This window comes from Lytechinus pictus, chromosome 9 (assembly GCF_037042905.1).
Source record: "Lytechinus pictus isolate F3 Inbred chromosome 9, Lp3.0, whole genome shotgun sequence".
Classification (NCBI taxonomy): domain Eukaryota; kingdom Metazoa; phylum Echinodermata; class Echinoidea; order Temnopleuroida; family Toxopneustidae; genus Lytechinus; species Lytechinus pictus.
Genome location: NC_087253.1, coordinates 5,115,468 through 5,128,555, shown reverse-complemented (window position 1 = coordinate 5,128,555; position 13,088 = coordinate 5,115,468). Strand labels below are relative to the sequence as shown.

The window sequence follows — 13,088 nt, the reverse complement described above, 5'->3', positions numbered from 1 at the left end:
AAATATATTTCCCTTTTTTTTAAACGTAAAATTTGCATCAACTTACGTTTTTTGATCACTTGACCCGTGCATTCACAAAAAATACTTCAGATTGGCACATGCTTTGAGAAAAATGAAATTGCGTTGGAGTGCTGGTTGATGTGTTTTGCTTTCGGACGTGAAAACATTAAAAAATCACGAATCTCGTCTTCTTTTTTTCGCCGGAAGTTGGAGGAATGTTCTGATAGATTGGCGCGGGATATTGTAAAGCGGAAGGTAAGTTGGCGCGTGTTTGTATTTTGCAGAAATTTTATGTCAGTCCCACGTATTCGACACGTTCGGTCGGCATGCATGATTGGGCATGTGCTGCACTGCCAGTGTATTCCGTGTACATGTACGGTACGTAAATGACCAGTGCAGTGCCAGTGCAGTGGATCGTATTACCGCACACTTTTCATGAATTCAATCCTATCGAACACATTATTCTCATGAAATTCACCAGACTTTCACCATAAGTACATAAATTATCTACTACATTTTGCCAATTTGTTTTTCTTTTTAGTTTTTGTAGCTTCCTAGCCTACATCATTAATGTTTCGGACCCCTTCTCGCAAACGCATGCATGGCAAATGGCATGTGAAATTTCTAATCTTGGTCACTTGATTAAATTTGAAATGTATCGTACTACCAAATGTGTGTTTTCTATGGGAAAGGTTTAGGAAACAACAAAATCACTAGTGTTGAGCTATTTTGACCATACTTTATTATTTTTAGAATATTATTATTTAACTTTTCAGACTTTGAAGATGTGGGTTTTTAAAAAACCATTTTTCATCATCTCTATTACTCAAAAGTCTCAAGTTCCCTTTGCTTTGGATGTAGCAAAAATAAAAATTGTGAGTGTGTATGCCTGTATGGCTATGAAATTACTTTCTGATGCATACGATGTGAACGTTCGGTAATACAACACTGTTCGGTAATGCAACAAGCACTCACTACAGACATGACAGAGGTGAAGGGCCCCCATCATGAATATAGGCCAATAAATTGTTGTTGTTGTTCGTTTTGGGCCTGTTTCACGACCTAGTAGTCTCCTCGGTAGACACTTGGTGTTGAGAGCTCAAAGGTAGAAAAACTGCTAGGTAATTGATACAGAATATCAAGGACCGCAGAACGGTTTTCAAAGTGGGGGGGGGGGGGGGGGCTGACCATGCAAAAAATAAATATTGTATGGTAATTTAAACATTGTTTGTACTTGGCACTTGTCCTTAAAACTTTTTTTGTATAAAAAGGGGGAAGGAAGAGGGCTGAAGTCCTTCCCTCCCCCCCCCCCCCCGCTTCTGCGGCCCCTGAATATTGAGATGAGAGTGGGACTGACATGACTTGACAAGATTTACGTAGAGTCTAGTATTAGTGAAAAATGTCTGATTGAATGAGTTTTCTTTCCAAAAAAAATCTCACAAAAAGGTGAGGTTTTATTTGTTCAGAATTTTGTTGTAATGTATATGGTCTCGAAAACTTGCTGCCAGTTTTTCATATTTGATTCTAATTAATTCGGCTGTAAAATAGTGAAACAATAGATTCTAAACACTCATTAATTTGATCTGGATATTTTTTAGATAAGAAAAAAAGAAAATGAAATGATTCTGATTTTGTTTGGATAAATACTGCGGGCTGTCATTTTCAATTTATACTTTTCATATTGGGTCTATTACACAATTTCATCGAGGAAAGTTTCAATTAACATTACATGTACATGTAGATTGCATCTTTAATAGAAAAGAAGGAATAATGGAAGAGTTGTGTGCAGTGTGCTGAACTAACTACAGATAACTCATTCTTTTATCAATTTCAGCATCAAGAAATGGATTCAGCATGGCATCGCCACCATGTCCCGCCAGGATAGGAAAGTTCTTTTTGTAGGAGATTCCATCATTAGAAACTTGGAGGATTATTTGTATCATTTAAATTTGGACTATGACTACAATGTTCTTTGTTTTCCGGGAGCGAAAGTGAGCGATTTAAGACATTTGGTGAAGGAACATTTTTATGACATATTATACGAAGAGAATACTACACATATCGTTGTGCATGTTGGAACGAATAACTTGAAGAAAGGCATCTGGGAGAAAGATCAGCGGGATTTCACCAAACTTGTAAACACTTTAACTGAATTATTTCGAAGGGCACACATTATATTTTCAGGTATTTTACCACGTTGGGACTGTGAAGAACTATATGAAAAATCACTTCATTACAATACGCAGATTGAACAATTATGTACAAAGCTACATTGTGGATATGTTGATCTTAGCGATACCATATTGGAACTTGATGATGGATTTGGTGATAATGGATTTGTTAATGATGGACTGCATCTAAGTGCGTTAGGTAAAGCTTTTTTTTCACACTCCTTGGATTTGTATTTAGTATCATTGTTTGCAAAACAAATTAAAAAAACTTCTACTTCGAGTGCATGGATTCCTAAAGAACTAAAAAGGATTTGGACCTCCAAACCACAGAAGCGAATTGATCAGAAAGAGACAAGTGCTCATTCCTTTTTGAGTAATAGGAAAAAGAACAAAAGAAAGTGTCAGTCTAAAAGAAATCAAACATACATCACATCAGATGGCTTTACTCATCCACGGAAGGTCGTAAAGAACAAACCATTACCCAAGCTACCACCAGGACAACACATTGGCAAAAAAATTGTAGGATGGATTCCATATAAGCATACACAAGTACCGATACATACTATTCGCAAAGCAAATGTCAGCAATGTGCCACTGCCAGCACAAAGAAAGGAGTATGTCAAGAGGAAAAACTCTGAAAGACAGAGAAGAAGGAAAGATAGGACAGCTCACCGGAGAAAGAAGAAAAAGGTATGTTGTCCTTTCTAATGTACGTTCATCATCGCCTGGCTTGTAGAAGGGCAGTAGCATGCATGTTAACAGACATTACTGTGTGGCAATAGTTTAAGCGCACTATGCAAAATATAGGGAGGTTAAGTTTTAATGCCATTCTTCTTGACCAATAGGAAGGCAAACTGGTGTGCACATAATGCAAATCCTACCGCCCGTTTGTTAGCCAATCAACAAATACAGATTTTTGTCATCCAGAGGATGACATGTAGGTCAAAATCAGTTGTATAAATTTATATACATGTAGGCCTCATGTACATACAATACATGTATGAGTAGTACATATTACTATCAGCAATCCAGTATTTTTGGTTTCACATATTACATGTACATTGATCTTGTAAAACTAGAATTACAAATTACTGCATGCTTATGTACTAGGCCTAATATGTACCTGTATACAAACGTGTATTAAATATATATTTTTCTTTCTTTAAGTATGTATTGAATATATATTGCCTATTTTAAAAATATTTCAGGTCCATCGCTGGTTTGAAGCCCCTGAGCATGATGTATACCTGGAACAGGAATTCATTTCCAGCAAAAGTATACCACCTCAAGAGACTACATGTACATGCACTCAGAAAGAATCGAAGGTAATGTTACAACTGATAAAATCTGTATTATGGATTAGGTTTGATTTAATTTATTTGTGTTTATAAAAAAAAAGGCAGAATGGAGAATGACAATATTTTTAAAAATTAGAAGCATCACCTTGTGTAGCAATACTTTTGAAGGGAAACTGACCTACTCAATGCTCAGTCAGTAGTTGCTGTGCCATTCTTGTTCTATACAATTGTACATGTGTTAATTACATGTATATAGGGTTGAATTTTTTTCACACATTGGGGAGTTTGGAAGGTAATGTACGGGCTTGTCCAAATAATGTCCGGGCTCGTCCAAATAATGTCCGGGCTCGTCCAAATAATGTTCATTTAATTTCCATGTAAACTTTTATCTGTGAATGACATACTTGCTGCATTCAGGGGCTTTTTTATCTTGAATTAACAATTAACACACTAACTCTGTGTTTCTTGACAGGCATCAGCTGTCCCTAGCACGGATCAGTCCCACTTTCATCCATCTCAGCTGTCACCATTTTCTGCCGAAAATTCACCAAAAAGTGCTTTGCCATCAACGTTTCCATGTTCTAGGCCAAGTGATGGTTCATTAAATGTAAGTTAGTCACAAAATGATATATCATATAAGTAGCTGTACAATAAATATGTACATCCAAGTTGATAGCTACCCTTACCCGTGCTCAATATATTTTACCGAAAGGATCAAGAATTCCCTGTTTTTGTGTACTTTATATCTTGGCTGTCTTTATGTCTAAACACCGCCCTGAAGAAATTACCAATTGCAGAATTCAGGCTTGTATATTTTTACAAAAATATTAATATAATCTTAACAGTATATGGTCATACTTATATGCCTTGTTAAATAGGAAAGCATTTAGTACCATGTACATGTATATATGTCTCAGAGAGCTTTGCAAGAATTTCATTACCTGGGCAAATGACATAACATGTACAATAAGAATTTTTTTTTAAAGAGTTGATATGATTTTCCCCCTTTCTCTTCCAGCCTACTGGAAGGACCATCATGTTTCCTACACCTTCTCCTTCCAAAATGACGGACAGCATTGTTCATCAGCCCTCTGGAAGGCCACCTGACTTGCCCTCCACTCAACCTTTGCCATGCTCACCACCAAGCTTGCCGTCCAGCCAACCTTTGCCATGTTCACCATCTATCTTACCGTCCACTCAACCTTTGCCATGCTCACCATCTATCTTGCCATCCAGTCAACCTTTGCCATGCTCACCATCAAGCTTGCCCTCCAGGCAACCTTTGCCATGCTCACCATCAAGCTTGCCGTCCACTGCGTCCAGTCCACCTTTGCCATGCTCACCATCAAGCTTGCCACCATTTAATGACGGCCAACCAACCCAGGCAACAGATAGGCCTCCTGAACCAATCTTGTTGCTGAGATCTGATGTTACATGTAATACTTCCAATCCATCGTTGGGGTAAAGAAAAGGCTTTTACCTGCATGCCAGAAGCAGGAATGTGGTCCTTGCAAAATATGTAATTGTAAATCTGTTAAATATTCCCATCTGTTAAATGTAAAATCAGTTGAATTAGTTGAACTCATTAAGAATTTATGTCATGTAGATATGGAAAGTTGTATTTGTGCTAAATGCATGGCAAAATATACAAAAAAATTGAAGGATCCCATGTACACTCCACAAAAACATAGGAAGAAAGAAAGGAGTGTTTGTTTTTTATCGTTTTTTGATATGTGCTCTGACACATCTCAGAGAGATTGTAATTGCACTCTTGAATCATTCAATAATTGTTTTTCCTTAAAATGTATTTCAATCCCGGAAACATTATCATTATGTATAAAGCACCGCACGCAGCTGTCACGGTTCCAGAATTGGGAATGCTGTTCTGTTTGTGAAGATTATATTAAAACGGAAGACAGAAGGTATTCATGTGCAACGATGGTTGACATAGATAAAGAGAGACTTAGCAATATAAATGAAAATCTGTCTCTTAATGCTGACAGTATATTATGCAGTTCATGTTACAGATACACTTTGAAACAAATGAATAAACCAGCTTCATCAATTGATGAGCTACAAAAAATGCTGAAAATTGAAGCTGCACAACATGAAATTAACAAAACAACTCAGGAAACAATACCAGACAAAGTGATGTATGATGTTTATTTATATGTATGTACATTATGTGAAAAAGATAAATGTTTCTTGCTTTTAACTGTATACAAATACTATGTTTCAAAACTGAGAATAATATGCAAGGAAGATATGTATTATGAACATATGAAGAAAAGCCCTTCATATCTTAACGGTAGGATAATTCATAAGTTTGGTGATCTTTTGTCTACGCACAGAATTGCACGCAAATATGGTTTGTTTTATTATCCTTCACATTTATCACATGAAGATATTCTATGTGCTTGGCATTTGTCACACTCAAAACTCAACAAGGTCCAAAGTAATCAATCAGGTGAAGATATTGAGATGATGGATGATGAATCTTTTTCCTTCACTAATACCGAATCAGATTGTAATATGCAGTTCAGAAAAATTGCACTGGAATGCAATGAATTATTACGCAAACAAGGAAGGGACATAACCGCTCATTTTATTGCGAACCCAATGTCCTTAGCTGAATTCAAATTTGAGACTGCTTTTGATTTATTCACCCCCCTTATTTGGAACATTATTTGTATCATAACATCTACTCAGGATGAGATCAAATTTTTCAAGCAATCTGACATGAATATTGTTAAAGAATATGTACAGTTTCCATCTGAAGAAGGGCAGGCCAGTCACAGAAGGAAACAGAGAAGAGTTGCTACAATAATCTTGTTGCAATTCATCATAAATGATGAGAACAACTACCCTTTGCATGTCATTGTTGCCAACTGTGTCAAGAAAATGTCTCATTCAACAAAGTTGTTAAAGATCTTAAATCAAATAGGATTTTCTTGCTCTGAAAGTACATTAGATCGATTCTTACAGGATATTCATGATAAACGTGCACAAGCTGGGCCCCTCTCTGAACTTGAAACATCTGCATTTACCATTGTGTCCATTGATAATGTTGATGTTGTCACTCCATATGCTGCTGTTACTTTTGATAAATCTAGAAGTTGGCATGGGACATCCATTATGGCTCAGCAACCAAAACCAACATCTGAAATTTTACACAAAAATGAGCAACTTGATGTGCAATATGCAGGTCCTGTTCAGGCAGATACATCCTCTATTGACAACCCGTCAACGTCATTCAGTATTGAGAATCATTCCCAGCCTGCCACTTTGGTAAGAAAACCCAAAGTGCATAGAAGATTAGCGACTTTAGATTCTCTTGAAATACCAAATACCCAAACTTTTGAGACTCCTGTGTTTAAAACATCTATCAGGTCACAGCTGAATGAAAAACATTTTTCATTGACTGAAGATGAAATAAAAGCTGAAACATCAGTTTATAAGGAAGCCTTTTTGTATATTGTTGAGAGGTACTATTATGTGCATAAAGATATTCCTATCACAATTCCAAGCTTTAAATGCAAGTTAGCCTTACAAGAACAGAAAACAATAGAAAAATCAAAATTTTCTTACATGTATGTTTTGAATGAGAAAGCAGATTCTGCTGACACTTTAAAACGTTCACTTGGCCTTTTATATGACTCGTTTAAAGTTGGTAAAGACATCAACCATCTTATTGTAGTTGGTGATGGGGCAACATTTAGACTTCTTGTTAATCTAAAAAAAGAATTTGGAGCATCTTTAGACTGGGTAATTCCCTACATTGGTGACTGGCATGTGCTTAAGAACTTTCAGGAAGTTTTGATGAAGGTATTTTGGGATGCTGGGCTAAAAGATATTGCAAAATTGACACACAAACAGTCTACTCTAACAAGCTTAGGAAGTTGTTCAAATTTTAAGCGTACTCATAAGTTTCTCATGCAAGTATACGAAGCCATTTTCATGGTGCAGTTCAATTGCTTTCTATCTTATAAAGAAAAAAAACATGTTGATTTCAGTGGAGAAGAATTTTTGAAGAAAGTTGGGGATGTTGTTTCATGCCTGAGCCATAAAGATGGGGAATATGAAGGTGTCCCTGAGTTTCTGAAACAACAAAGTGATTTCCAGACAAACATTCTCAACCCTATTCATGAGGAATACTTAGATTTCTGCAAAGAAATGTCTGAAAGACTTGAAACATTTCGTTTTTGGCACCAGTTTTTGGCAAGAGATTGCCTGTGTTATATAAATCTACACTTGGCAATTAGAATTGGTGACTGGAATTTGAGAATTGCTGCCCTAAAATCTATGGTTCCACTTTTCCATGCCTTTGACAGACAAAATTATTCTTTTCTTATTCCACTACATTTCAGTACCATACACAGTCTGCCAGAATATGTTCTTGAACATTTTAGGAAAGGTTCCTTTGTATGTAGTGTAACTGGAGCAAATTATTCCAAGGTTGCCTGGGACGAAGCGCATGAAATGCTTATTAACAAGGATTGTAAAAACAGTTTTGCAGAACATCTACCACAACATATTGAGAAGATATGTGCAACTCTCGAATTCCAAGCAAAAGTAGTGTCCAACTTAGAAGAACAGACAGGTTCAAAGAAAAGAGGTCTTTTTCAAAGGGACTTGCAGCTGTCAGTTGTTAAAAATGAATTCCTTAATGTTAGAAATTATTTCAATATTCTACATGGTACTTCTATTTTTTCTGATACTCCCAATCATTTATCACTGTATCATATTTTTTCTGGAGTCGAAGCAACCCCTGTCCAGCAGAGAGGCCTACTTTCATATAGACAGTTAGGACAAGAAGCATACGAGTCTTTATACAAATTACAAATTTTAAAAGAAACCTCTCAAAAAAGACCAGTGATGAGAAAATTCAAATTGAAGACTTTTGCAAAAGAAAAGATAAGGGCAAAGAAGATATCTGATCTCGAAAAAGAAAAACGAATGATAACAAAATGCTACAAACATGCGATGGCATTCTCACTTGAGAAAAATCAGCCTATCGCAGAGCTGAATCAATTTGTCGAAAATCCACGTGCAATATGTACCATTGATGGTCTCCCATACAAAGGGGCCAAGTCAGTTGTCTACTTTTATTTTGGTAAAAGGTACACAGCTGACTATCAAGTTTTGAGTAATTCAATACAATTTGATGACAATTCATCTGTGTGTGTCATATTAGAAGGTATGAATATGATTCACTCTTCTCCATTAAGACAGTTCAAGATATTTAATGAATATGCAGACTTTTTGACTCGAAGGTGGATTGGTTTTTATTTGGGTAAAGGTTACAGAGAGGTACGAGTCCTTTTTGATCAATATAATACGCAAGGAATTTCACCAAAGTACATGGAAAGAACCCGTCGAGATGGTGGAAATAAAGATGAATCTGTAGTTTATGATACAATAGATGATAATGTCCCATTACCAAAGAATTGGGAAAAATTTTTGAAACATAGACCAAATAAGCATAAACTTTGTCAATATCTGTCTAGAAAATTTATAGAAACTGTTAAGCCATACTTGCAGAATAGGAATCAATTATTTATTACATCAGGAGGTTTTCACGTGGGTGAATCTGGAGAACATGAATGGAGTGGTGCTGTGGTGACAGTCCAAGGGGTTGATAGACACCACATTGTCCATAATCACGAGGAAAGTGATACTCAAATCTGGCTGCATGTGTTTGATACTAATTGTAACACTATATTGATTTACTCTATAGATCGAGACATTGGTATGATTGGCCTGCCCTTAGATTTTGGTAACAAAAAAAAATCATAATACAATATAGAGCGAAGGCTTTTGATGAGAAGTATCTGGACCTGAGTCTTTTCCAATCAGCTTGCATGAAAGATGCTGATTTAGGGCATTTGATAGAAAGAAACATTGATGTTAAAAAGTGTCTTCAGGTTTTATATATTTGCTCGGGATGTGATTTTGTGTCATTTTTTGTTCACAAAGGAAAGGGCTTGTTCTTTAAAACATTTTTCCAATTCGCGACATTCATTTCTGGTGAAGAATCGCCTTCAAGTCCAGGTCATCTTTCCCAAACAAGTCTTGACATAAACTCAGAAAATGGTATGTTAGCATTTTACCGCCTTGTCATGTGTGTTTACTTCACAACAAACAGAGCATGTTTACATGATTATGACTCCCCTGTAGAACTCTTTCACAGTATCATTGCTGATAATGTGGTAGAGAAACATTTAAAGGCACTGGATGTTGTACGGAAGGCATCGTGGAAAGTGGGTTATGAAGATGAAATGTTACCATCTGATGAAGCCTTGCGTCTTCATTGGTTAAGATCTTGTTGGGTAAGTTCAGTATGGGATAGTGTTAAAATAGAAAAATTCATGTATCCAGATATTTGCAAGTATGGCTTTAAAGTGTTCGAGGTTGAAGGAGAAAAAGTAGTAGGTGTGGAGTGGGATTCAGAAGAAAACATGCATAAAATAAAAGAAAATGTACTCTATTTAACTCGAGGTTGCTCATGTGCCAAAAATAAATGTACAACTCGCCAATGTAAATGCCGAAAGAACAGCAACCTCTGTGGCCCAGGCTGTAGATGTCGAAATTGTCAGAATACTGCACCTGTTGCTCCTCCTGATGGTACGTCAGCCCATTCTGTTATGAGTGACATTGAGATTTCTGACAGCGAAGATGATAGCGATATTGATGAGATGAGTGAATCAGGTGACTGCACTGAATTAGGACTTGTACATGCAGAAGAGATAATTGTTACAGAGTCTGAGGTTTCAGATATTGATGACTTCTAGAAATGCAAGTCTTTTCTAATTTTTTTGCTTGCCTTTATATGTTTATGTGAGAAATTTTTCTCAAGTGGTGTATCCCACCATGAAAAAGTACAGCTTATGCCAGTTGTAAAACATACACATTTTACATTTTGTTGTGTGCATTATAAATTTTGTTGATTTAAATATGTTTTTGCTGAATCTTGATATGAGGTTTCTGGACTTTGTATGAAACTCGATATACCTTATGCAGCTTTTTTTAAATTCATGTCTTTGGCATGTACTTGTTTGCAGAAACAGTTTCATAAAAGAATGAAATTATTGACATTTATGATGTGCCAATATACCTCAATACATCCATGTAACATAAGTTTCTGTGCATTTTATATCCATTATGTTGTTATACATATATACATGGTGTCATATACACCTAACTTTGATGACATTGTAAATATTTTATATTATATGGTTTGTTCTTTTTTTATTTTGTTGTACAGTACATTAATGGCTGTTGCAAAGCCTTTTTGATGTTCATAAAAGGCAATCTTAAGCAATATCTAGTCAGTATTATTATATTCATGCAAGTAATCTTTCAGGGTCAACCAAGTTTTAGTGTGTGATTATAATATTTGCATCTTGAAGCATGTGTAAAGTTTTGTATTTCTTTTTTCTTTGAAACAGTGTTTGCATAACCAGTAATGTAATTCATTAGAAGTACATGTATCTTTGTCAGAAGGTATTCCAGTATTCATTACTGAGACAGTGATTATACATGTAGATATTGCATTTCATTGCCATGATTGCTGAAAACTAGTTTACTTTATTTAATTTCCTCCTTGCTTTATTTTGTGATCAGTAACATACAAAGAGAGAGGGGGAAAAAGACACACAATGTGCAGTGTTTGCATCATATGTTACATGTATATGGAGTTTTATTTATTTTACAAGAGCTCACAAATTTGTTTACAGTACTAACTGCTGTCTCCAAATATAAGACCTGTCAACCAATTTGACAATTAACAAAGAACCTTATTTCTACATGTACATGTATGTTAGTATGCCTTGTTTCATCGAGATTTTTTCTTTCTCTTGGAGTTAGACCTAACTGAGATCTACACTGTGTATATATATATATTTATCTGTGTTATGATTTGCAAAAAGTCGAAACCAAACTTTTCGTGATGACAGTTTGGTCTTTAAAGAAATGGCAGAAACTATTTTTTAAAATAAAACGGTATCAAAATCTGTTTGATACCGTTCTCGGCTGAAAACCATAGCACTTGTGCAATGTGAAAAGATATTCAATATTGAGACTGTATTATATTTTACCTCTTAACAAACGTTTTAGTATACAGTCATTTTGTTACCATTGCATTTAAGGATCTCTTACAGACACTATTTTTTATGTGTGTCTACATGTAGCAATATTGTGTTCAAGATTTTATTCTATATAAAGTTGTGTTAACATTTTATATCAACAGGAAATTTCATAAATCAGTTGTCTTCTTTTATTTTTGTGAGCCTACATAGTAATAAGATAGAATGAAGTGTGCATGTTTGACTTTGAACCTTCAGTGTTTTAGCTGTGTAAGAGTGGGAAAGTGAATAGATATGTTTTTATTTGTTGTTGTTGGTGTATGTGCTGAATACGGTATGTGAAAACACACTTTTTATAATCGACACAAGTTTTCAGAACGGATGGATGTTTCATAAAGTAAGTTACAAATGACTTTGTGCTGAATGATATATTCCTTTGTAACTGGCTTAGCACCTGAGAACATTGGCGGTGGAAGCAAAAAATTTTGGGGGACCACCTGAAATTATGGGATGACACAGGTAAAAATGTGACAAGCAAAAAAAAAGGGTATCAACCACAATTTTTTAGGGGGGATCACCCCCCAGAAAAGGTTATGAACAAAAAATTTAGGGGGGGGGGGGCATCGTCCCCCACCTCAAATTTAGGGGGGACGGGTCCCCCCCCCCGCCGCCTATGCTTGAGAATATGCTCCAGTTGTGCTTGAAGTTGTGCGTAACTTTATGAATAGCTTTATTAGAACTCTCCTGGGGCTCGTTGCAGAAAGAGTTGGGTTTAAACGCAACTCAAAATTCAAGCGCAAGTTCCTTATAATTATGTGCATTCATTGGTTAAAAAGCAAATTGTGTTTGATCGGAACTCTTTTTGCAACGAACTCGGGACTATGTAACTGAACAAAATCATAATTTAATGGTAGTTATGTTATTGTATACATAAGTTATCATAATAATTGGGGCTTCAACACCCCCCCCCCCCTCCCATTTGCATGGCTCACTTCCCAGACTAGATAACCGAGCCATTAAAAGGATATCCTTTTCAAAGAAAATGAGGTCAATATTAATTTCTAGGTTTACAGTTGTGGATGAGGCGAGGGGAAATCAGCATACAGTTGGGATTTAACAGGTTTCAGGGGTTTGTTTTATTAGGAAAGAGGTATTGTTTATGGATAGGTTTAGAAACTTTCACACCTAGCTGGCCTGCATTAGGTAACATATTGTTGTTGCCAATACTCCTTGCTTGTAAAAAAAATGCAGTGTAGACTCATCCAACCTTCTATGCTAGAACTTCAAAAATTTAAATAATTTTTAAATTAATTTTGCATGTCATTTAGTGCATTGCATGGATCCAATCATAGCGTTAAGCCCAAGGCACAACGCTTTACATGGCTCAATCTGAACCCCTCCTTAGTTTAAAATATTATTTCTCCTATTTTTACTACGAAACTATGGACAGTCGGTTTGAAAACTGCCAGAAGGAAGTCAGTTTTATTGCTAGCTCTTGAGTTTGTTAAATTTTGTTTTTAAATATGTTATTCATA

The 13,088-nt window shown here is 35.8% G+C and overlaps 1 protein-coding gene across 1 annotated transcript; it reads left to right on the top strand.

Annotated features, from left to right (window-relative positions):
• The first annotated feature begins 95 nt into the window (after positions 1-95).
• Positions 96-9,919, top strand: LOC129279511 (proteoglycan 4-like). The gene is made up of 5 exons (XM_064104543.1): positions 96-255; positions 1,835-2,861; positions 3,380-3,496; positions 3,942-4,076; positions 4,488-9,919. Exons 2-5 carry the CDS (start codon positions 1,869-1,871, stop codon positions 4,932-4,934), a joined length of 1,692 nt encoding a protein of 563 aa, XP_063960613.1. The 5' UTR covers positions 96-255; positions 1,835-1,868; the 3' UTR covers positions 4,935-9,919.
• The last annotated feature ends 3,169 nt before the right edge of the window (positions 9,920-13,088 follow it).